Raw genomic sequence first — 26173 nt, 5'->3', positions numbered from 1 at the left:
CGATGAATGCGCAAATTATATGCGTTGTCAAATAGATGCGACCCAAACAAATAGTTGCCATGGCCAAGTGGAAAAGCACACCGATGGCGTCCAGCAGACTGAATCGACGTGCAAACACCAGTAGCTCGACCCACAGCTGTCTCCAACTAACCAAGTAACAGGCCAAAGTGACTAACTAACTGACTGGGACAGGTAAAAGTACGCAAATAGACACTGACCAGGAGTCCGGCCAAATGAAAGTCATCTTCTCATCCCCGGGCGAGAGAGTTTGTAGTGTGCAAATGAAAAATGCTGAATGCGAAATGCGAAATGTGAGTGGACCCGTGAAGTGCATCGGATTGCGGCGAATGACCGCGAGCAGGATGCAATTGCCACGGACCCCACGAAAGTGTTAGAAATAGTTAATTAAAGAGTTATGAATGTGCGAAAATGCAATGAAAATGCGCTTATGAATTGGGCCCCAGCAGCGGCGGGCGACCGGTGTGAAAACGCTTTTCCAGATCAGCCAAAGATCAGCTCAGCTGACGTGTCCCAGTGAAAGCGAATCTCGTATGCATCTGCTGCTGCCAGGGAACCGCCACGCATTACGTGAGTATCTGACTAAGTTCACCAAAAGAAAAAATTCAACAAATATGTAAAATATTTGAAGCGTCATAAAAAGCATTTTTTAAATAACATAAGTTATTGATTTATTATTAATTTATTCTAAATAAATATTTGCATTAAAAATGTTGTGTCATTTATAATTTGTTTGTACATCGAATTTCTTAAAAAATATATTTTTCATTTAATCATAAAACGCCTATATTTAAAAAATATTTTTTTAGTTCCTTAAAATTAAAATTTTTTGTCCAGCATACTTTCTATATGTTACACTTCAGGCTCCGTAAAAATAATTTGTGAAGGATTATTTTACACCAGGCTCAAAATAATCTATATAGTTCGTTATCTCATATACCAAACCAACTTGGTTAAGTTCAAAGTAAAAGAAGTTATATTTCGCAATTTTTTAGGCCGCATCTCTACCCTTTCTTTTTTCCAGTGCGTTTAGGGATGCAAATGTGCTTAGGCGCCAAATGTTGAATTATTTGACATTTAATTACGTTTGAATATTCGCTGCTTTGGGAGTTGCTGCCTTGCTCGAAACATGAGAAACGACACTTTCACTGCATTGGCTCCGCAGACCTCGAATCCACGTTCCGTCCACAAGAATGGCCACCAGCCTCTCAGGCCAAGACCCAGAGTGCAGCAGATCGGGATTAAATAAGCTATGCGAACCACTTTTTGTTCTATTGTTGTGGTGGGTCATATCAACTGGTTGCATTATGTCTATGACTTGTAAAAATGGAGAGTAAGCTCCTAACAATACAACAGGTTTCAGCACCAGACCTTAAGCGACGAAACCTGTGTTTGTGAAAAGAGCTGCAGCGCAGTTCAGAGCTTGAATGTACACATATATATATATATAGTAATATATATTTTATTTATAATGTAGTTGCCATTGTGGCTGACACTGCAGCAGTACACAAAAAAAGAAAGTTCAGGTTAAATTTTCCTTTTCCATCATAGACAACAACATTCACTGCCGCCGCAGATGCAGCTCTGTATCTGAAAATGCAAGCCAACAAACTCTCAAAGTCATAAAATCAAAACTGCATGAATGAACGGATGACGAAGTGAGTGCCGGACCTAGCACTCCCAATTGCCATTACCATTGCCATGGCCATTACCATTACCATTACCATTACCGCTGAGTGGGTGTTGACATACACCGAGACAAAAAATATCAGCCAACTCCCACAATGTCAATGATAATACTGATGGCCGTGCAGTAAATCACGTAGTGAAACTGCAAAACAAACTGCAACTGCCACTTAATAGCTTCATTTTTAACTTGCAGAGCGGCAGAAAAAAGTCATGTAGGCGACATTTCTTTGGCCCAGTTAAAAAAAAAAAAGCATGGGCAAAGAAATGACAGAATTCTTTTAACTAAAATAAGTAAATTATGGAAATATCCCGGTATCCCGGAATTACATATTTTTAAAGCCTCATTTTTTTATTTGGGAAATATAATTTTGGGTTAATAATTTTTGTATTCTCAATTAGAATAATGATATCTCAGACTATTTAGGCATCCCACTTTGTTTAGCATATCCATTTCTTTAGTTGAATGACTCACGGATTTGTGTTGCATATATAACATTGTACTTAGCAAACTAATTGACAGCCTTTAATTTTCACACAAACAAACTTAACAAAATCTAAAAGCATGAGTGGCGGGTCCAACTACGGGTAGCATTCAAAAATAAGTGGTAATTGACTTTCTTTTAGCTGTTTAAGGCCGTGTAAATGTGAGAATTTTCTCAGGTCGAGGTTTACGACATAGACACCATACCGAGTCTTGCATCCAGAGATGTAAGCTCCCGCTTACACGCATTCGACTGCTTTAATGGCACACAGTCGGCTGGAAAAATGAGGAATTGGCTCGGCTGCCCATGCCCACGTCATGGGAGCAGCGGATTCGACCCCCAAGGTGCGGGAAAAGATCAGATAAAACGGAGGCGAATTAGCGGTCTGTGCTGTAATCATTTAGCAGAAAATACTGCCACGCCCATTAGCATAACCGCGGAGTCGGCCCACATGGCAACTGCGGCTGGAGATACAAATTATACATGCACGAATCGCTCTCGGAATCGGCCGCATCACTTTCACTTTCCGTGGAGCGCTAATATGCATATGCATCCAGCAGGAAAAAAAATCAAAACAAGAGAGAACGCTATAGTCGAGTTCCCCGACTATCTGATACCCGTTACTCAGCTAGTGGAAGTGCGAAGAAGGTCTTCAACACTGACAGTTTTTGGCGGTTTGTGGGCGTTAGAGTGGGCGTGGCAAAAAGTGTTTTGGCAAATCGATAGAAATTTACAAGACTAATACAAAAATGAAAAAATATCAAAACATTTTTCAAAAGTGTGGGCGTGGCAGCTTTAGGCGGTTTGTGGGCGTTAGAGTGGGCGTGGCAAAAAGTTTTTTGACAAATCGATACAAATTTACAACACCAATACAAAAATGAAAAAATATTAAAACATTTTTCAAAAGTGTGGGCGTGGCAGTTTTGGGCGGTTTGTGGGCGTTAGAGTGGGCGTGGCAGCATGATTCGACAAACTTGCGCTGCGTCTATGTCCCTGGAGTCTGTATGCTTAGTCTCAACTTTCTAGCTTTTGTAGTTCCTGAGATCTCGACGTTCATACGGACAGACAGACGGACGGACAGACGGACAGACGGACAGACGGACAGACGGACGGACAGACGGACATGGCCAAATCGACTCGGCTATTGATCCTGATCAAGAATATATATACTTTATATGGTCGGAAACGCTTCCTTCTGCCTGTTACATACTTTTCAACGAATCTAGTATACCCTTTTACTCTACGAGTAACGGGTATAAAAACCAAGGCAAAAACTGAAACAGTTATGGATATGGCCCACACTCGAAATTATCTAATTTAGCGGGCATAATCAAAGCAGTATGGCTAATTCCGAGGCGCGATGACGCTGTCGATGGCACTCATTGCGAAATCGGAGCACGGATGTCTTGGTGACAGTTACACACCCAGGCTTTGGGCATTTTGACTATATTGTAAAGCTTGATTGGATATTTCTCATGAACTAAATTGATTTAATGTTAAACAAGGGAGAACGCTACAGTCGCTATAGTTATTCAGCTTGTGGAATCGCGAACAAGAAATTTTAACATTTTTCTGCCATATCTATAGAGATTAGGAAAAAAAGAAAATTTAATAAATAAACAGTTCTAAAAAGTAAGGGCGGTTGGTGGGCGTTGGAGTAGGCGTGGTCACATTAGCAAACAAACTTTCTCGAATCTGCATGCTTTATCTCAACTTTCTAGCTTTTATAGTTTCTGAGATCTCAACGGATGGAGAGATGGACTTGGCCAAATCGACACCACTTTTGACCCTGATCAACAATATATATACTGTATATAGTTAGAAATGCTTCCTTGTACCTGTAACATACTTATTTTTTGACTCTAATAAAAGAATTTTGGCACTCCACTTTAACAGCCTTATAAATATATATTAAAAGATGGTAGAGTATAATAATACACAGACAGGGGCTAGTGGTGTGTTCGTATCTGGTTTATTGCAGCATTTAGTTAATTATTTATAAGCGTTTGTTTTGCTTTCATTTTTTATGTAATTTCTTAGCCGTTAAATGCCGTTTATATTGAATAATTATTGCCACAGTGTAAGCAAATGATGCCACAAAGTTGGAAATGCAATGAAAGCAGGAGTCGCCGGCGGCGCTAAAAATTATATAACGTGTGAAAAACTTTTATAGCCCTCGAGTGCAGTTGTGTGCTAAAAATTGTTCGCAAACGCATATGCAGCAACTGGGCAACGCCGTCGCTTTCTTTCGAAAGAGAAAGGGTTTCTCCTCCTGGCCTGAGAAACTTGTCGAAATTGCAATTTTTATTGGCCGATCTGTGCAGCGCACGTGTGTGTATGTTCCCAAGCCCTTTCGCTTTTTCTCGAGGATACATTATGTGTGTTAAGCTTGCTTCTTTCGGTGCCCAAACTTTCAGCTTCCGCAACTTTCACGCAGTTGCCGCCGCAACAGGAAAGCAGTTACGCCCTTTTTGCTGCACGCAGATGCTGTGCCCCACTTTGCGGCATAAATAATGCAACGATTTCAGTTTCAGTGGCCGGCAACCTTCTGCGATCGAGGCAATCGAGGCGACCGATCCTATGAGGCGATCATTGCATTCTTTAAAGTGAAATTTCTTTGACCAGAGCGCTGTATGATCATTGTTTCGGCGATGATGATCATTCTTGTACCGCTTTTGTTTCTTCCACCACTTGTTTTAATGGCTACTTAAAACGACGCTGTTAATTAAATTAAGGCAAATAAAAAGGCGCATAACCGACTGGTTCGCAATGAATGCGGGGGAAAGGCTGGCAAGTGAATAAAGAAGACAATGTGTGTGTGCGCTGGCACTGAGAAACTTTCTTCTTTTGCTTTCAATGGTATTTCGGTCAGAAACTACCAAGAGGAATCATTATGACGGTAATAACACGCCGAGCCTGAAGGTACCGCGAAATCAAAGACCTTTCGATTGATAAAACTGTATCTTCGCTTGACCTGCTATCACAATACCAGAAAAGCACAAAAAATGGCATCCAACCGAGGGAAGCGAACTGGCGGCCAACGCAGTGAAACAAACTGGAGTGCTATTGCCTGGTCAAGTGTGATCCAAATGCGGCCAATTAAATCTTATTACCGCCTATTGCTCTTGAAAGCCTACGCTGAAGGTACACAATATTATTAGCCACACGAATGTACTGGGTAGCAGTTTCTGAGCTCTCTGAGCTCTGAGTCCAAGTGGCAATGTCCAGTCCACTGGATGGATTTTCGTCACGACAGCGGTGCACCTAGTGCGATGGCGATATTAATAATGAAATGGGCATGCTTTTTGCAGGAGCAACAATAACAACCCGAACCAGAGCCGCTCGAAAACAACATGAGTGAAAGTTTTTTGCTACGGCCATAAAACTCACTCTCTGTACGAACGCGAGTACTTATGTCCATGGCCACCACAAGTATGAATGTGAATTGAACCTGCCCCTTCCAAAATGCGAAACACTCCGAAAATCCCATTGGAATTGGGCAGCTGCTGGTCCAACCTTCAAAATTACACTTTGTCTGAGTTTTTTTTTTTTTTTGCCTATTGTTTGGGCTATTGATTCGATGTCTCCGGTGTAATTAGTTGAATTCGCTCGCAATATCCTCAGTTGCGAGGGGTTGACACGGGCCACTTAATGGATTATGATTCGAGCACCCCAACTGACACTGGAAAATTTAACACCTGACCTAAGCCAATACTTTCCGCCAGGCCATAAATTATAATGTGTCCGGTGCGGCGGATGTGGTAAAAGCTCATCCACACTCTCTTCTGCACATGCACATGCACCTGCTGCATCCGAATCGACGCTCTATCAATGTCAAACATTCGTTGTACTGCGGTCATTGTCCATTAAGAAGTGTGCCTGAAATTTTAATGACATCGCCTGACATTCAGATAGGCGAACTGAATGAACGCGGGACTATGCGGCGTATGCGTAATGGAATTGCTTTCTGTGGAGTTGGGAAGCCTAAATATAGTAGGTGTTATATGCAATTGCCGAAGGGAAACCTAATACGTGTAAATAAAGCAGTTACTCATAGAGTAATAGGGTAAACTAGATTCGCTGAAAAGTATGTAACAGGTAGGAGGAAGAAGTATCTGATAGTCGGGAAACTCTACTATGGCCTTCTCTGTTGTTTTAAATTTAAAAGCGGCGTTTATTTAGTTAAATAAGTAAAGCAATTTTTAAACTGTTTACATGTGTTAATCAGATATAAGATATTAAATGATATGATATATGATAAAAAATGAAAGATGTTTAAAGCATGGTGCTTTAAATTATCTTTTGCATAAAGTGCGCTTGTTATTAGAATTTAACTGTTTAATAGTGAATATAATTTTTTGCTGATATAATTGAAGTAAGTTCGTAGCCACATTCACCCATTAGAGAGGGATCACTAAGAGAGAGTCAATATAAGACATCAAACTAGCTTGCAGGCTTCTTCTGGAGGAAACTGCAGCCGTATCCCCCTTCGCCTGCCGACTGCCAATCGTGGCGGGGCCAAAGAGCAATAACTTTGCTGACCAATAGCTTCCATATTTTTGTATGAGTAACTGTAAACTCTTGAGAAAGTGAAACTATTTTCTTCTTACTTTTTAATCTTCCCGATTTATAACGCACCTCACCTAAGGCGCTCGCAGCTGCCCCGTCGAATTCGATGCTCGTCATCGATTCGTCGATGTAACTGAGCAAGTCCCCGCTTTGTCTGCCTGGCGGTTTGAGTTTATCGCAAGGCATAAATCGAGCCAAAAACGGATATGGGCAGCAGTAAAAAACACCAGAAATGAGTAAAAAAAAAAAAACAACCAAAGTCGAGCACAGCCGAACCCAAAGTCTCCGCCACTTTCTTCGACTTGCATAAATGCAGAGAAAGAAAAAAACGATGATAATCACTTAATCAGTATTATATTTCCAAAGATAGTATCTGACCTAATTGTTGTTACTAAATTGTATTAAAATATTTTGTTATTTATACCTAGTCCTACGAGTATGCTTACAACAATATAAATGCACCATTCACGCAAATACAAAAGGAAAAATTGATTGGACTCTAATTCATTAACTAAATACATATCTAATTTGAAAAATATATTTAAAAAATGTATCGTGCGTTTACGAAATATCTAACTAAACAACCAATCTCTATATATACAACATTTGCAATGTTCATGCCTTGTAAATGTATCTCGTATTAGTTTATGTGGAATTTTTCAACGTGTGACTGCAGCTTAAAAATGTTTGAAGTTGAAGTTCAATGAGTCGAGTATAGTGCAACAACAGCAACTGGCAACCGGTATCGAAGTAAAACTAGTTCGGACTGGACTTTGAGCGCGTGGCAGCCACAGGCAACAGTCTGTCGAAGTGACAGAGTTGGTCAGAGCCCAAAAAACCAGAGCCACTTCGATTTTAATTAATTGTTAGAGGGTTGGACTAGATGTTTTGTTGAATGAATGGCATGGGTCGAAATGACTGCGACGAATGGGCCCCAGCTCTATATCAATGGCAGCGCATCTTTGCTGGCTGAGAAATTAATTTGGGTCTCGTACAAAGTGGAGAAAGGTCTGACCCACATTAGGTCATTTCCAACCCTACAATAACTTCTAATTGAGATATTTAGTGTTGCTCCAAATCACAGGCGCGCATATAATGTCGCGGCACAATCGGGGTTGGCTAATCAGCATCAAAAAGTGAGCATAAAATTGACTTTTATGCCGCATTTCTAGCGGGGCTGAAAGTCGAATCATAATGGGACAGAAGACAGAAGACCGAAGAGACAATAACAATGGCCAAACAAATCAAAGAAAGATGATGAAGATCATGACAACCGAAAGCCATAAGAAAAATAATCGTAAAAGTGAGAGTTTCCACTTCATAATCAGTTTTGTCTGCGGCTTGCCATTTGGCTTTGACTCAGGATTCGGCTTCGAGTTCGGACTCAACTCTTTTTCTCCCTTTAACAAAATATTTGTGGTATAGGTATAGTCGAGCCAAAAATCGCCGAATCATGAAATGCAAATATTCCGCCACGCCTGCATTGTGTAATAGCCAAAAGATCGCGGAAGAAATGCGAAAGCTCAGAGAAAAATTAAAAAAGAAATGAGGGCGTGGTCGGGGCAGCCTTAATTGCTCAGGTTTCACTTTCAAGGCACTTCAGTTTCGTTTCATTACGAAAATTTGTCATTATCGTTTTTATAAGCGAGCGGGGAAGCATTTCGCTTTCGTTGTCAGCGTTTCGTTCTTTTGTTGGCCCAAACGAGCGGCTCTCCATTAAACGAGTTTTGTACCACCGTTCGCCGATATGTTGACAATAAATCGTCAGGCCGACAACTTTCACACATCAGCCGCTCGGCTGGGCAATGTGCGAAAAGTTGTATATGCCACTTGAAAACAACACTTTTACTGCCTTTTGGCCCAGGCCCAGATCCGCAGTCCAATCTTCGCCGATTGTATTATTCAATGTCAGCCGGTCTCTTGAATCAGCCGCTCTCAATTATGAACACGACCAGCCCACTGCAAGTGCAACTCGCCAGTTGCAACACTTTCACACACAGCACCTAGCCCACCTGCTCGTCAGCTCCAGCCGCAGATTCCCATACCCGAAACTTAGTTTTTTTTTGGTGAATTGGGAACCAAATCCGTAAAGTGTACATTGACCCACACAGATGGTCCACGGACCTGCAACCACTGAACCCCCATTCAAACTACGAGTACCAACCACAAAACCGGAAAAGCTTTCGGTAACTGGCAGTTGCATTAGACCACATGTACCACCGACCGACCAGGTAGTGCCTACCTGGTTTTCAGACCGTAAAAGGCTCTGTTAGTGGATTATAGAAAAATAGGCAAAAAACTGAACTTTGGCTCTAAATTATTGTGTTTCTCGCTTTAATCGTTCCTCAAAAAGAGCAAAAACAACTTTTTTAATTATGAAAAATATACATATAAATGGAAATTATTTATTCACATGTTTTTTATTTATTAAATGTTGATCTTTTCTGGGCTTTATTGGCCGCGTTTGAGAATTTGAAATTTACTACAAAATAAAAATGTATCGATAGTATCCAGCTAGATTTGCAGAGCGGTTGTTGGTTTAAAACTCCGAAAGATGGTCTTCATTATAAACTTTCTTAATCAAGCTTTTAGTACAAATAAGAAAGCCTTTCGATCGCAGCTTTTTAAGTCAAGTCTTTTGTGAAAGTCTTGAAAATGGCTTAGAGAAAGACTTGTTTTCTCAGACAAACTCTTTACAGTTGTGATCTTTTAAATACGTTGCCTTTTCGCTAATAAATATGCTAGTAAAATGAATAAAACTTTAGACGAAATTTTACGTTTAAAATTATAGGTGTTGCTGAAAAGTAGACTCAAAAAAGTCTTTCATTCACCACCCCGCACACACACCCATTTGCAGCTGACCACGGTCTTTGACGAAAGGCTTTTAGGCGTCACAAGAATCGCCTGTAAATTAAAATAGGATAGCTGAAGTCATATCAAGCCAGAACAGCAATAGACCACCAGGCCAAGACGTCATCTGCAAAGCCACTTTAAAGGATCTTGGTCTTGGCTAGCTCCTACTTGGAAGTACGGGTGACAAGTCTGAGTCTTGGCTTGCAACAGCCAAATCAAAAGAATCCTGGTTATCCAGTTATTTGCACAAGGATTTGAAGCTGACCATCGTCTTTTACGAAATAAACCAGCACTTCAGTCACTACCATTAAAGGCTGAGCCGACACAGGAATCGACTGACAGTCTTCCTGAGCAGTACTTGCCCACCAAGAAGGCTAAACAGAAGACCGCAAAAGGTCAGATATCCTTTGAGGAGGATAACACTGACGTACCTATACGCCATTTATGGTTCTAACATCCTGCATTTTTAGTTAAGCTTGAAGATAACCAATTATAATAACAACATCAAAATTAAATAAATATGCTTTTTTTAGAACTTAGTTGATTGGAAAGGTTTCATTTTCGAAATGGTTTCTCAAAAAACTCTATGCACTTTCCCCTTTTCTGAGCAACAGCTCGTTTGTGACACGATTGTGTTCGGGACTTGGGAATAGGAATTTAATTTCACTGCCTCTTGAACACCAGGCAATGACTTTGCGTGTTCCTACTAGTGGGTGTGAACAATAGCTATTGATTTAAAGCGTGACACCTTCAATGAAGAACTACTTTGAAATTTCACTTACTCACAAAATAGTGAAAAAAGAAGTGAGAGCAGAGACCACGATTTGGCTCGAAATGATGTTGTAAAACGCGGCAGAAGCAGAACCAAGCAGCTGAATGCTAAGCAAGTCAAACAACAAAAAACCAAGCAAGCAACCGGCCCAAATGATCATAGAATAGTGCTTTAAAGCCAGTCGGCGACACATTAATTGCTGACGTATTTGTGCGCCAAAGAAACCCAAAAGGCAGTCAATGGGCTCAGCATCCATAAGCCAGCCCACAAAGTGGGTCATATTCATAAGTAAAGCACCCATCGGCCATCAGCCATCAGCCATGAGGCATCAGTTATTAGAGGCTGTAAAGTGCCGTTCTGCCAACCGACAACTGCATTTCAGTTCAGTTACTTAGGCTCAATTGAGCCGGGCCCATCGACGGCGTTTACAACTTTCTTTGGGCCAAAAGGTGCTAAGCTTGGCCTAACAATGGGGCACCGGGCACCGGCAGGTGGAGAAATATTAAAATACAATACGATGGGGTCCCGCCTTGAATGAGCACCGAAATGCGCGTAGCAAAATGTTGGTTTTATTTTTCAGCAAATTGCCTTTGTTCAAATTCTGTCAGACGGAAGAAAGTGCAGTGAAAATGGTGTTTACCAGAGGCAAAAGAGTCGAGGTGAAATAAGTGAAATAAGTGGGTGAAATTTAGAAAACCCATAAAGAGTTCGATTTTTCGAGCCTGATAGCAAGATGAATGAGATGGGCAGATGTGAAATGAAAGTTGCGCCATCCAGATGCAAATTGCTTGGTTGCTTGTCGAGGGCTGTTAAGCCGAGTTGCGTATGCAAATCGAAAGGAAAATGGTGTGTTGATGAGAAAAGAGAGTCAGTGGTGTTTGTAAAGTATTTTGAATTATTATTTCATTCTTTGATTTAGCAGCATTTGGTTGGTCTTTCCCAGGCGGTAAAGTGGGTAAGCCCAGATAGTAAGACAGATATAGATAGATAGACAGATAGATTAAGGTACAGATAGTCGTAGCACAGAGATAGATGGAAACATATGAGAGATAGATACAGTATAGATGGGCGAGGCGACTGGCTTTGACTGATGGATCGACTAGTCGCAAAGATTTGCAGTCCATTAATCAAAGGAGCAGCCATGAAATGGAGATACAGTGTGAAGAGTAAGGAGTGCGGAAAGTGGTAAAGATTCCTTGGTGGAGGTTATTGGCGGTTCTTGATGAAAGGTGGTGTTCGGGTGTGTCTTGTTATTAAGTGATTGTTTTCTTTCTTTTTTTTTTTTTGTCTAATGGAAGGCACTTTGTTCGTCTCGTACTTCTCGTTCAAGTAATAAATTAAAATAAATAATTTATAAATAAATATAAATATAGGTCATCATTTTTAGCGATTGTTTCTCTCTCTCTCCTTGGCCTTCGTCCTGCGGTTAAATTAGCTGTTGACCAACTGTTTACCGGCGGGCCTGCTTGTATCCCTGGTAGGCGATGGTCTGGGCCACTGGCGAGCTGTAAGCACCATGGGTGTCCCAGCCGGAGCTGCCGCCAGAGGACCATCCAGCGCTGGAAGCTCCACCGCCCGAGGACCATCCACCGGTGCTGGCAGCCGACGATCCACCGGCGTTCTTGCCACCGAAAAGACCACCCAGACCGCCGAGCAGACCGCCGCCGCCTCCGGATCCACCAATGCGTCCCAGTCCGCTGGAGGCACCAGCAGCCAGAGCCAGGAAGAAGGCGATCACGGACACAACCAGGGCCTTCTTGGCCAGGAAGAGCAGACCGAAGATAGAGCCAACGCCAAGGACAGCGATCTTAGCACCAACTCCCAGCAGAATGGGCAGGAACTTCTTGAGCAGCTTCTTCTTGCGGGTACGGGACTCAACGACCAGCTCGCGGAGATCGGCCTTGATGTCATCGGGAATAGCGCGGGCCACGCTGCGAGCGGCGTTGGCGAAGTTGAAGTTCAGGGATCGCTCGGCGAAGAAGCTCTTGGCATTGTCCATGAAGTAGTTGCCCATCTCGGCGGTGCGAGCCTCCACGGTGGGAGCGGCCTCAACAGCCAGAGAGTTGTCCAGGGACTTGCCCTGACGTCCCTCGTTCGACTTCACCAGAGAAACACCTCCGAAAAGCTCGATCTGTGGGTTATCGAACACGGACTTGGCCTTGCGGAAGAGCTGTGGAGAAGGAAGTGTGGTTTCGAATTAGAGCGGATGTTGAACGGTGATCTATTGTCAAAAATATTGGTCATTGTTTGGCTGATTGCATTGAATAATCGGCAAAGCTGTTTTTAAGTTAAAAAGTGGCTAAGTAAGAATTTAGGCTAAATGGTTGATATATATGTTATCACTTATCAACGGCTTTTTAACATTTTAAAATAGGAATTTGATTTTATATACAGCTCGGAAATATAAAAGTAATGTGCTTAGACCAGCTTGCAAGTTTAAAAGACACTTTTAAGTGTTGCAGTTGATTTTCACATCTTCCTGTCAGGTGTCAATTGTATCTGGTAGGCTGAACACTCTGTTAAATATAGATTATTGTGAAATAATTGCAGCTTGACAGGAAGCTGTGAAGAAAAACTAGTTCACTTTCACTTCAGTAGTATCCTTTGAGTCACACTGAATTGTCACATGAGAGATCAATGGATTTTTTAAGTGTCACTTTCACTGTTAAGCATCTTTGCAATTGTTCTTGATTGGGCTTTGATTTGAGTTTTGTTTTGTAATAGGGGTATGTGGGGTATGTAATCCTTGGGGCCTAGTTAATCCGTACCGTGAGCTGCAGGCACGAGATGGAATCGGACTCGAGGCACTGGCTGAAAGCGCCGGGCTGCTCCTCGGCGGCCTTGACGGGATCGGCGGAGATGCCTGCTGCCAGGAGCAGGATGCAGGCGGTGGCAACGAAGAACTTCATGCTGGCTACTGGGTTGGCGGATTGGTAATTTTTGCGACTGAATTCCTTGGGCACCACCGAAATCACTGGTGTGTTCATTCGAATGGAACAAGCTGCGGTTTGATAACTTTTCGCCGCTGTCAGGCTGTTTTTAAAGAGTTTCCAACGTAGCGGTCGCCTCGGCAGCGGCATAACGTAAAATTATGTAAAAAGCGCCGGTGCCCGTGCCCCTGCCCACACACACACTTACAGTTAGGGTCTTCGTCGCCGAAGAGCCCTCTTCCACACACGTGTCTCCGCGCTCTTTCTGGCACTCTGCGAAGACGGCGAACAGCCCTCTCTTTCTGGCCGCAGCGTCAGCCTCTCTTTCTCAGCAGCCTCCGAGCTTAGAAGCCGCATTAGGCAAGCGCAGGCAGAGCTTTGTCTGCTTCCGCATTAAAGAAAGTCGTCGCTGCGCATGCGCATGCGAAGACGAGTCTTCTGTGTGTTCGGTCGACGTCGGCGCAGGCAGCAGGGCTGTTAAGTGTGAGAGCACGAGAAAGTTTTCATCAGAGAGCCAAAGCCAAGGTTGTCCGTCTTCTCTCCCCCACACACTCACACACACACACACACACACACACACGGAGAGACCCCAGAAGACGCGTCTTCCCGCAGTCTGTCGTCTGCCCAGCTCCTCGAACTAACAATCGCAGACAAAGAGATGTAGTTTCTTCTGGAGCCTCACAGATTACAACACATCAGGTGGTAAACAGGTGCTGCGCAGCTTAACCCTCCACACACCCCGGCCCTTACTTAACCCATGGCTGCCCCTTTCGCGGCCCAGACCCCCTATGTGTGTCACATATTCTTCAGGTTTTGATAATTTTTTGGACGCTTTTGTTTTTTTGGGCACTTTGCCGCAAGAAATGAAAGCTGTGTGTACGATATTTTCATACTACTGTTATTTCTGGCCCCTGGTCTGTGGTCTGTATGTCTTCTCCGTTTAAGACCCCCTTCCACCCGGTAACTCCGAAAATAGGTTTGTTTAACCCATGTGCGCGCCTTGAAATTACTTTTCATTTTCCTGACTTCAATGTGGCTCTGTTTTTATTACGCAACATAAAGTGTGATATACAATGACAGTTATGTAACTAGGACAGAGACTGAAAACAGGAGAGCTGGGTGGTGGGATCTACGGCCAGATAGGCACGTCCTACTTGGGACTTTTCCTTCGGCCAGTCGGAGTGCACAGGTGAAAACACCTCTGCGGCCATAATCATAAGAAACGGCCTGACTCGGCAATTGTGACACATTAGTCAACAATTTGAGCTTAGCAAAAGTGCAAATAACAGCGCGCTTCAATTGCTCAAGTGAAATGAAAGAGAAATTACACGAAAAGCCAACAAAAACGGATGCGCACAAGACGCCAGATACCCACAGATGATGGACAACTGCACTGAGCGAAATCTGCCAAGTTTTTATATGGTACAGTACATACATTAATATACTTATTAAAAATTGATTTGATTGGGTAAATAAGTTAATGTATTACAGTACGTTTCAATACATTTTCTAAGCCTTTAAATTTAAATATATTTTATCAGCCGTGTTGGCTTTTCTCTCAGTGTGCTTGGATGGATGGCAGCTTTCTTGGAAAGATCCGAGCTCCCGTTTCAAGGTGAATGTCGGTGACTGACGACATCCGACACTATCATGCGGATCTGCGGTGCAACTTACGAAACCCCTTTATCATCCGCAGACGATGGGCCACGGGGCGTATGTGTAATTTGCTATCACAATTAAATCGGCTTTCAGTTGGCCCGTGTGACGTCAATCGAAATAGGCGTGCAGTGGTAAAAGTGCGTCGCATTTCGTAACGCAACATTCAACGGCAAAATGGGTGCAGCCTCCGAAAAGAGAAAATCAAAACAAGTGATGCGATCTTTAAGCTAGAATTCCGCATTGTATTTTCCTCGACAGCCATAAATTGGCACATATTTGAATGCAAATGGGTTTCGTAGCTGCATAGCCATGCAAACTTGAATGCCGCTGCACATCCGTCTTAACGGTCGAACTTATGTCGGTTCACGCGCCAAGTGTGAACGCCTCCATTTGTCTGGCAACTAGCAACTGGCATGTGCCAACTTCCAACTTGCAACTCCCAAACTACCATAAACCATATACCATATACCAACTACCAAATGACCAACAGCCAATGGCCAAGAGCATGGCCAACAGGCTTGACCATTCATGCGAAACACAGCCGTCCAAATGTCCAGTGTGTGTGCTTTTATGAATGAATTTCGCTCGTAGTTGGAACTGGCAAGTAGTTGTTCATGTTGCTGCTTGATGTTGCTGCTGTGTTTGGGGTGTTGCTGTTATTGTTTATGGCTATCACAGCTGGGTAAACAAATCGCAAGTGTCTTACCGACGCTGAAAAGAAAAAAATAACGCACAACTTGAGCATTATATTACATCAGAAACTGACCCAATGGAGGTCAACTCTTTTGGCCATAAATGTACAACGTTTTCCATTTTCCCAAAGGTAAATTTATAGCTTTCGGCTATCCTGTTATCACGCATAGCAGACCATTCATAAAACCTTCGTCCCCTTAAAACGCCAGGGTATTTACCTTTTTAAAGCGCACGAAGGGCTGTTTTCTGTAAGTTATCTTCCGGCTGTTTCTAAGCATCTTAGTTAACGAGGGTGTAAGGTCAAATGCTCTTTGGTTTCATTTAATCAACTTAAACATTGCAAAATCCTTTTGGGAAATTCATTAAAAGTACAGACTTTAGAACTTATTTATTAAATTAGGTTAATTTTAGAAAATTTATTTAAAAGCGAAAGTACAAGTTTTGTAAATTATTTATTAAACGAGGTTCTTTTGTTTAAAGTAATGTATAAAAATTACCTTAACTAAAATCCGTATAACGTTGATGAATATGTATAAATTACATTTTATTTTTTACTTTTATAAGTTTTAGATTTAAGTTTTCAAAGTAATTTAAAATAGGTAACTGTTAGTAATAATGTATCGTCCTTATAACGTAAACAAACCATCTTTAATTCGAAAACTGTTTCCACTATGTTTCCAACATACTTGCGTTTCACTCGTTCAAATTATGCACTTGCCTACAAAAAAGTTAATGTCTTAAGAAAGTTGGTCACAAGCCTCCGAAAAGATGGTCAAGTCAAACAGCAGCGCGAAGAAAATCTCAATAATTACACTACTTATTAGGCCAATAGCTGAGTGGGCTTCAATCAGCAGATCGAAGATACAAGCGTTCGTCCGAATTGGTGATTATTTTGGGCCCGCGGAGATATCATCATATTCTCACTTTCATTTTGCTTGACATCAATTTGGGCCCAAGACTCATTTGTGGATCGAGCTGAGACGACGATGATGACTATTGTGTCCCACACAGAGGCCATTTTACTGTATTATTTATCAGCAAAGGCCCTTTTTCTAGCCGCTTGAATTAATGGGTTAGCCGTGAAAGTTTTTTTCTTTTATTTCTGGCCAATTAGCATAAGCGACGAAAGCGACGAGGGCGTACATTAGGAATTCTGGCCGTTATATATATTTTAACGATATCTTAACAGATAAGCTAATGGACCGCACCGGATCGGCAGAAAACCAAAAATGTTTCGAGCAATTGGTAGCACAATTTCACATTGTGTGCCGACATTTATTTTTTGTTTTGCCCGAATCGTACTTTTTCAATCAATTGCCATTTTGTGGGTGTGTTTGCCCTGGCGAGCTAAAAACTCTTGTTGACTTTACATTTAATTTTGTATTTATTTTGTATCTTTCAGCCGTGGTCATCCAAAAAGAATTTCGTGTGCGATATGTAGGTATGCGAGGTACAGGTTTTATTGAACGGCTAAAAAACCAGAATGGACAACAACAGAAGCATAGCAGGCAAAAATTTAATGAATAAATAACAAAAATGTTTCGGTGAAAGTCGTGGTCAGAAGTGAGCCATTTGCACACAGCACAGCAGCCATGGCAACAGATAAATATATACATACCATAACTACGTACATATATAAATATATATCGGGCTACAACAAATATGCCAAGGAATCAAGGAAAGTGAAAATCGATGATGTAATTTACGTTTCACAGGCCGAAAAGCTCTAGGGGGACCTTCTATTAACTAAATCCCAGTTAGTGAACATTAATTGCATGCATATTTTAATAAGTAAAAGTAAAGTTGGCCACAACACCAAGAAGCACACACCCAGAAATAAAACAGTCCAGAAGACGGGAAAGCCATAAAAATGTCAAGTTAATAGAATACATTTTCCCTTTTTCAGCCATTTGAATTAATGCGAAATTTGCATAATAATGCCGAAAAGGGGATTATGTATACAGACTCCGCTGGGCGACAGCAGTAACCGATACGGCGAGCATTTCAAATAAAGAATTCGCGGTATTTGGGTTAAATATTAATTTACATCTGAACGGACAACGGCAACGGGCGAAGCAGCATCATTGAAAAGTGAAATTTTCGAGGCAGCCACTGAAATGTGGGCTTCGTGACACTTTCAGTCAGTCATCCCATCCCATTCCATCCCATTCCATCCGATCCCATCCCATCCCATCCAGCGGCGTTGGGCTCGGCCTGGTCATTTTCCAAGCTCCGAGTTCCAAGCTCATCGAACGACGATTAATCAGCTAATTTCTTTATGAACTTTCATTTATGCACGGGAACTGCGGACTTGTGGACTTGTGGACTGGTTGGCTGGAGCTCCAGCATTCATACACGTCTTGGCAGCCATCTCATCTGATCACAATCATCATCATCGTCGTGCTCATAAACCCATAAAACCCGCTGCCTTTATGGTCAACCGGTAAACGGGTAAAAATCAAAGCGAGCCATTTAGAAAATCAATTCCAGAGCAACTGCACTCTTATATAAATCAGTAGATCATATACACATACATACATATATGGATTGTAAAACAACAAATTTGCCTTTATGAACTTATTTTATAATTAAATTACGCCAGCAGACGCGCTCGTAAAATGCCGTTGAAAAGGGAAAGTTAGCAGAAGCGCGCGATCCAACAAAGAAGTAGCACCAGTAGACGGAGCAATTAGGCGACGGTACAAGGTTCGGTCACAAAAGACCGTGGAACGGGGGTAAAGGTAAAGGTAGAGCAAGTTGCTCTCGGCCAAGAGCCAGTTGGTAGTGGTGGCCATATCCCCCGTATCCCCGGTATCTCCGGTATCCCTGCCGGCCACTTAACGGGTTTTGGTCGTTCAAGTGCTGCGGCTTTAATGGTATTGTGTAACAGAACGCACATCTCGTTTTTCCCCCTTTTTTTTCGGGTCTGCTATGGGTCTGTCATACTGTAATTTGTTGCTACTCTGGCCCACGGCTCTTTTGGTGGTCGGAAAGAACCGTTGGCGCTGCCAAAATCCAGTGAAAGTTGGCCACGCATTATGCAAATTCAATCTCTGCGCTGGCCTGGCCGACTCCAGTTAGCCAGTGGTTGTGTACCAAATTCCACGGAAAACAAGAGTTCAGCGGCTATCTGAAGCGCGGATCAGCAGAGAACCGATGAAGAGTATCTTAACTCCGATATCCGGTATCTGGGAGTTTCATCGATAACACTGCACGAAAGCGGGCTGACAAATGACGACACAAGAAAGAGGAAATCCGATATTGTACATAGGTGAAATGGAGCTTGGGATACTCTTACTGTGATTAAAAAAAAAACATAATTTCTACTTTTTTTTATAAGGTTATCAAAAAACTAATTTTCGGAAATTTGTATAGTTTTTAAGTACGAGTATACACATATCCGAAATTTAAAATTTTATCCTTGACTTTAAATCATTTATCATTTGTGGACATAAGTCAAAGATTTAGTTGAACGGATAGATATGAATTAATTCATTTTGAATACAAATTTACAAATTTTTAAGCCTAACTTGAATGCAGGCCCTTATATATTTTTTTAAAATAATTTTCTGAAATCCAAAATAAACCTTGAATACCGTTTTTTAGAATAGAAGCGCGATCAAAGCGACTTTACTTCAGGGTATAGCCACAAACACAATCGTTATGGCCATGTGTAGGTTGCCATCTGCTGCTGCGGATGCTGATGGATACACAATGCGAGCTCGTCTCAAATAAACTTTCACCGATTTCATAAACCAAAGAGCAGTATTCATGCCAGCTACAGCAACAACAACAGGCAGTCCAATGTGGCAGCAACGTCTCGAGTGCCGCCGCTGCACTCGATTCAATTGCAGTTGGGATAAAAACAACTTGGATCTGTTGCATGATGAATAAATTATTAAATTATTTAAGTGCTACATGAGAACTAACAAAATGCACGATAGCACAATGATGGGCCCCTCAGTTCCTCAGTTCCTCAGTGCCTCAGTCCCAGCCTCTGTAGGCCAAGGGTTGTTGGCCGGACGAGCGGCGCCTCCGCTTGTGGTGATGTCCCTCGCCGGTCACATACGAAATGCTGTGACTGGACTCTCCGCCGTGCTGGGCGGCTGTCTTAAGACCCAGCATCCCGGCCATCATCAGAGCCACCAAGGACACGCCCAGTGCCTTCATGGCCAAAGCCGCGATGCCGCCCAATCCCATCACGGCCATCATCTTGCCAAACATCAGAGCCATTGCCAACAGCATTCCCTGGCCTTTGTCCTTTTTGCGGGCCTCTGAAACAATTAAAAATGTATTTATAACTCTGTGTGTACTGTGCTCGTTCAGGAGTTTTTCTTGGCTTAGGATTTTACAGCGTAGGATGCAATATGCAAATATTTGGGATCGATGGCATACATATGCCACCAAACGTTGGAGAGAACTAAACTAAACTTAGAGAGGTAATTGCAAATGCATTTGTAGCTCTACGATTCAAAAACCACGAGAAAACCATTAAAAACTAAGATTTTTCGACAAAGTCAAAATAGGAAATCTAAAAAAGAAATTTAGTAAGATAACTGGAAACTGGGCTGTTCCTCATTTATTTATGATATTGCCTGGTAAACACACTCACCTGAAACTTGAGCCTCATCCTCCAGGAGATCGGCCAGCTTTACATTGATCTCGTGGGTGCGCAGATAGAAGGATAGGCTGTCTAGAAGACTCTGCTCTGGATCCTGCTGCTCAAAAGCAATTGAATTGTTCTGCAGCGGAACTATCTCCAATCCTCTGACCACCACAAGGGGCTTATCGCTGCGATTGAAATTCCGCAGGACATTTCGCAGAGCACGTTCACCGCGACAATATAACGTGGCACCCGCGTCCTGATCACAGTTATCCGAACGGACACTCGTAAGGAAGAGCAGACAGAGCAGCGGAAAAGTGCGGAACATGTTGCCAAAACGCTTGAAGTTCAACTAAAAGCCTTGACAATTGCATGGTCATTTTTTATAGCTCCCATTTCCCAGGCGCACTTTCCCAGGGGGAAAACGGAGGAGGCGGGAATCAGTCAAGCATCCACGGCCGAATTGTCACAATTGTAAATTAAAACAATGCTGCTTCTGGAAAGAAAGAAATGTGCTTCAGTTCGCGTTTCTCTGCTTTTTTTGCTTCGGCTGTGCAATTTTCTTCTTCACTGGCCGTTGCAATTTTTCCAATTTTCAACGGTCAGTTGGTCGGACAGCCGTGGGATGCGCTTGGCTGCCGCCCGTTCCACCAACAACTTGCCCTCTGGTTCACTCAACTCGACGGCGGCTTTGGCCAAATTATACAGATTAGAAGTGGTTAAAGTGCTGCGGGTTTGATGCTAGCCCACACCTGGTTCCTTGGTTCCTACTCCACTTCACATGATTCTCGGCGGCCCAAACAACTCCATTAACCAACTAGCGAGCGTGTCGTCAGCCGAAAAAGCGAAAGTTACCCCGCCCGAAAGATGAGCGATGTAGACGTTTAGTGCCAATTTGCTTCGGCCAGCGTATGTAGTGTCCATAAAATGGGTCGCCAGACCGTGAAAAGGGGTAAGGTGTGGAGCACGAGGTCTTAGTAATCGAAAGTAATTCAGACTAGAAGCAGCATTTTGACTCATATCGAAACTAGGCAAGCAGCACAATGATATTTCATTGTTCTTATGGCTAACAATTCTATATTTAAATCGACGTCTTATGTAAAAGCTTAATATTTAAGGTTTGTTTTCGTTTTAACATGCATTTTTATACCCGTTACATATAGATTAAAGGGATATACTAGATTTGTTAAAGATCCTTTCGTCAAACGCCCACAAGCATCCCAAAACTGCCACGCCCATAGTTTTGAAAATGCGTTGACATAAAACTGGGTGGCGTAAATCAATAAGGCAAAGTCTCGGAAAAACATCTTCCGGGGATTTCATAAGCAGTTGGTCAGTTTTGAAGTATTTTGTAACACCCAAAACTTATTAATCAAGTTAACGTGACTGGGTCCAAGGGGCAGGCCAAAGAAATCACCTTGGCAGTATAAAAATCCCGCTTTGATCTTCATTATCGCCATATCTCTCCCAACTGCCGGTGATGATTAAACCGGCCATCATCGTGGTCATCATCATCATGATGATGGACTGCGCTCCAAAAGCAATAACTTTCACTCTCAATGTATTAATTTTTATATTTATCATATTGTTGGCCGGCACAAACACACGCACACTTCACGCCACACTTACATATTCTCTGGAAATTTTGAGACCCAAACGATGCTAAAAATTAAAAACATCAGCGCAGCCGCATCAACAAAACAAGTCGTACGCTATTGAGCCGAACTGGCAGCCAGTCAACCAAAAATTGATCTGAACTCGTTACGTTTGCCTTGTGTCGGTGCCGACAATAAAAGGAAAGTATCTCCCCCTGGCAGCATATCGGCAGCTCCGTAGCTCCGTCATCATCTCCGATTTTCGATTCGGTTCATATTCATTCGAGGTCTTTGTATCCGTTGTTTGTCCCAACTTCAATGTGATGCTGTATCTGCAACTGTATCTGTATATGTATCTGTATCTGAATACGAGTTTTTGTTGCAACTTGTTATAATTGATTGTTGTGCATCATCATTATGATCTCCATCATCATTAAAGCAATCTCATTTGCAGCACATTCAATTGAGACAACAATTCAATGTGCAGTGTGCAATGTGCATTGCGGTATATGAAATCGAGTTGATTGAATGACGTCGCAATTGTGGCTCCAAACTGTTGGGGGAGTAAGCAGGTGTGGGTCCCAGTGTCCAGTAGTTGGGATCGATTTGCTGCTGTTGGCATAAGGGATTTACAGAAGTTTGTACAAAAAAAATTGACTAATAAAAAGGAACTAAAATAGCAGGTGACCAAATTGACTAGCAAAACGCAGAAGGAATTAAACACTGAAGAAAAAATTATTGAAAGGGCCTTACAAACTTCGCACTTTGTGGCCAGTTAGTATTGTTAACTTACCAATAACAATCGACAATTTATCCTGAAATAAAACAAATATACATTTTAGAAAACATTTTCATTGCTAAACAATATTTATGGTTTTAAAACCCCGAGTAAACTACACAAAGTGTAAAAAAATATTTTTTATTAATCTTATTTTGATGTTTTAATAAAGGGCTAAGCGCGATTCAGTACAGAATTATATTGATTTTATAATTATAGTTTTATTGTTCAAAAGGTAAGCATTATATTTTTCATTTTATACAAAATGAAATGTTACTTGTAGAGTAAAAGGGTATACAAGGTTCGTTGAAAGTATTATTTTCTTGATCAGGATTTATAGCCAAGTCGATCTGGCCATGTCCACCTGTCCGTTCGTCTGTCCGTCCGTCTGTTTGTCCGTCCGTCTGTCTGTATGAACGTGGAGATCTCAGGAACTATTAAAGCCTCTCTCCTAAAACTCTGCCCCACATGCCTTGTACTCTTTTGCCAGCCCCAAAGTATACGTCACATGTTGAAAAATCAAGCCCAGGGACCACAAATCACTTTTTTAGTGCATCGCAATTACCACGAATTGCACGTCAACATCCTGTGGCATATGGGCTGCAGAATGTGGGCGGGGCTGCAAATCAGTGGCAACTAATTAAGGCGCCTAGTAGGCACGGCAACTGAAACAACAAGTTGAGTCGGAAAAAGCCAAGCCGCAAGTTTGTTGCTTGCGACACGCACAGGTGAAATCAAACAGAAGTATGTTTTAATTATAAAACAATTAGATTAAAATAAATTAAACGTAGCGATACGAGCCCAGTCAGGCAATCGATTAGAAATGGCAGAGAAACAGCCAAAGAAAACAAACAAGGTGCCGTGCGATTAAAATGCAAGCGAAATTCGTGTCGGTGAAAATAAAGCAGCAACACAGCAAAGCCGCAGAAAATCAACATCAACGTGGCCAGCCACAGTCTCGAAATCGGGATGTATGGCCACGTAATTGGACAAAATAAACAATATTATTATTATTATCAATATTGACCGGCAAATACGAAAATTCAAACTCCTTTGCGAATGCCTCTAATTGCGCTTGTTTCCAGGCCACTTGCATTTCTCGCATGACTCGTGACCATTTCGCTTTGATTGACTGCCAAAGAGTCAATTTGGCTGTCAGCCCTGGCAAATCCGGTGGTCATGGTGCGACAAGAGCCTCAGACAAGTGGATTGCCAGACCCACTTTTCTGGATTTTCGGGATGATTATGTAGTATCAACGAGGCAAACGATTCGCAGACAGCCATGCGTTTAGCTGGGTGTTTTGCAGCTCTAATTCACACTCGTCCTTCGTCGGCAGGGAAAGGTCCTTTAAGGACTGCAATTTTGAGCAGAGCGCTTAAAAAGCATAACAAGTGCACAATAGCAAAGGCCGTGTGATACTCAACCAATTTTGCTTCACATATATTTTTCGTTGCAACGAGATCTGAAGATGCTCTCGGGGTCCTTAAAGCTTGCACTCTAATTTTAAAACTCTCAATGGCTTGAAATGGATAGAATTGCTTCAGTAAGCTTCAATAAGTTACCTAAGTATGCTGTTTATGTTTGTTAGAAGTCAAGCATTTAAAATAACGAAAGTGCTGCACTATAAATCCATTGCCATATATTTGAGCAGATTTGGTTCGGTTATTAAGTGTATTAGTTGGGTTTGTTGTTAGCGGCCAACACTCAAAAGGAAAAGGATCAGTAAAAAAATACTTACCATGAAGTTTATTGTTTTGGTAAAAGCAAAAAGTTCTAAAGCACTTAAGTTCTATCGAAGTTTATGTTCAAAAGGTCATATTTTTGTTTTTAATAAATAAACAGCAAAATAAGGGAAAGAGTAGTGTCTTTTCCAAGTATATTTTTGATTACTGCTGAAAAAGTTTTCGGGTGCAGACAAGCGTCCGAGCAATTGGGTCTCAGCGAATAATATTTTTTTTTGGCTACAAAACTTTAGATCTGAACTTGCCCAAGTTCGTGATTTGATTTGCAGCTGTGGTCTCTGGGATTTGGTACTGTTTAAACGCGATTGAAATGTATGACTAGATGAAAGTAAAAAGCCTTCGTCAGGTAAATATAATTAAATAGGAGGTGGTCACTTTTGGTTTCAGCTAAGTGCATTGGAAGCATTGAAATCAGAGCCACTTTGGGCGAAGAAGCCGCTGGCCTGCGGAGCGGACTCCACCCAGCGGATCCGTTTGCAGTCAAGGATCATTAAACTTTGGAGGCACCCGCAAACTGGAGCGGCTAGGTGTCGTATCGGATTACCGCTTTCGGACTGCGTCACAGCTTTCTATCGATGTCCAGTTGGCTGTTGGCTGTTGGCTGTTGGCCTTGGCCATCCATTGTTGCGGGTTTGGGCCATGTTGGATTGGAGCTACTGCGGTTGCTTTCTTGGCCAACCGCCTCGCATTACTTGCGCTTTTAAGGCATCGAACGATGGCTTGTGGTGTCAAGTTGCGAATGGCGCGGACATCCAGATTACAGTCATTACACTCACAGTGGATCTCCGTACAGATAAATCCAGATAGGAGATATAGCCGCGATGGCCGATAAAACGATGCCAGAGCCAAAGAACGGTCGAGGTCTGATTGCCACTGCCTCGAAGTTGGCCACAATTACCAAGCCCACCTGCGTGCTCACCTGGCAGGCTGGAAAAGTGAATATTTATTAGTCCGCTCATCATTAACCGACGAAAAGTGCTTATTGGTTGATTTTACCCCGCTACCTCACCGGATTTCGCCTGCTCAGCAGAATGTAACTGAGCCGGCGATTTATAAAAACGAGAGCTAATAGTTCGTTTCACTTTTCTTTTATTATTTATTTATTTATTGTGTACAGGCGGCGAGGCGTGGCCACATCACAAGCATAAGCCCCACCACCACCAGCACCACCACCAGCCTCCCACTTTTCCAACCACCAACCACCAACCACCCACCTCCCGCCGACTTGCTGTTTAATTGTACTCATACTCGACTCGAGCTGCACTTTGCTTTTACTTTTGCCTGCGAAAATTGTTTTCAGCAAATTGCGGGCAAATTAATGAGCAGTAAATTAGCTGCATTAGTACAGCAGCCACATGCCACGCACGCCGCAGAATTCAGTGACTTTCAGCCATTGTCACTGCCATGGCCACGATTCTCGCTCCTGGCCGAGAGTCATGTGAGCCGCAGTCGCCCACCTTCATGGCCAAGGTCAGGGATCCGGCGTAATGCCATGTGGTTAATCAAATTGCAGCTAATTATATCACCCTTTGAACCTTTAGGGATTGCAGCTTAAAAAACTGCAGACCACTGCGTTTGAATCTACACTGGAATGTATTTTGCTGAACCAGCAGAAAAATGTTAGTTCAACAAAATATAGTAATATTGAATTGAGTGTGAGTTAACTGTAATAATATATTAATCCGGTATTGTTAATCTCGTTGATATTGAATTTTTAACTAAATAACTGCCGCTGATTTAAGTTAGTGTTATATTACTCTGAGTATCCAGCTTAAAATAAGTATCGTCG

At 42.3% G+C, this 26173-nt stretch overlaps 2 protein-coding genes across 2 annotated transcripts; both read right to left on the bottom strand.

Moving 5' to 3' along the window:
* Positions 1 to 11260: 11260 nt before the first annotated feature.
* On the bottom strand, positions 11261 to 13396 carry LOC6537577 (keratin, type II cytoskeletal 5). Its single transcript, XM_002098087.4, has 2 exons — positions 13152 to 13396; positions 11261 to 12553 (listed from the first exon to the last, which is right to left on the bottom strand). Exons 1-2 carry the CDS (start codon positions 13368 to 13370, stop codon positions 11834 to 11836), a joined length of 939 nt encoding a protein of 312 aa, XP_002098123.1. The 5' UTR covers positions 13371 to 13396; the 3' UTR covers positions 11261 to 11833.
* A 6144-nt stretch (positions 13397 to 19540) lies between these two features.
* Positions 19541 to 20608, bottom strand: LOC6537576. Its single transcript, XM_002098086.3, has 2 exons — positions 20278 to 20608; positions 19541 to 19939 (listed from the first exon to the last, which is right to left on the bottom strand). Exons 1-2 carry the CDS (start codon positions 20594 to 20596, stop codon positions 19650 to 19652), a joined length of 609 nt encoding a protein of 202 aa, XP_002098122.1. The 5' UTR covers positions 20597 to 20608; the 3' UTR covers positions 19541 to 19649.
* Between the last annotated feature and the right edge of the window lie 5565 nt (positions 20609 to 26173).

The sequence above is a fragment of the Drosophila yakuba genome, chromosome 3R (assembly GCF_016746365.2).
Source record: "Drosophila yakuba strain Tai18E2 chromosome 3R, Prin_Dyak_Tai18E2_2.1, whole genome shotgun sequence".
NCBI lineage: Eukaryota > Metazoa > Arthropoda > Insecta > Diptera > Drosophilidae > Drosophila > Drosophila yakuba.
Note: the sequence above shows the minus strand (reverse complement) of the source record. Positions and strands in the feature narration are given on the sequence as shown.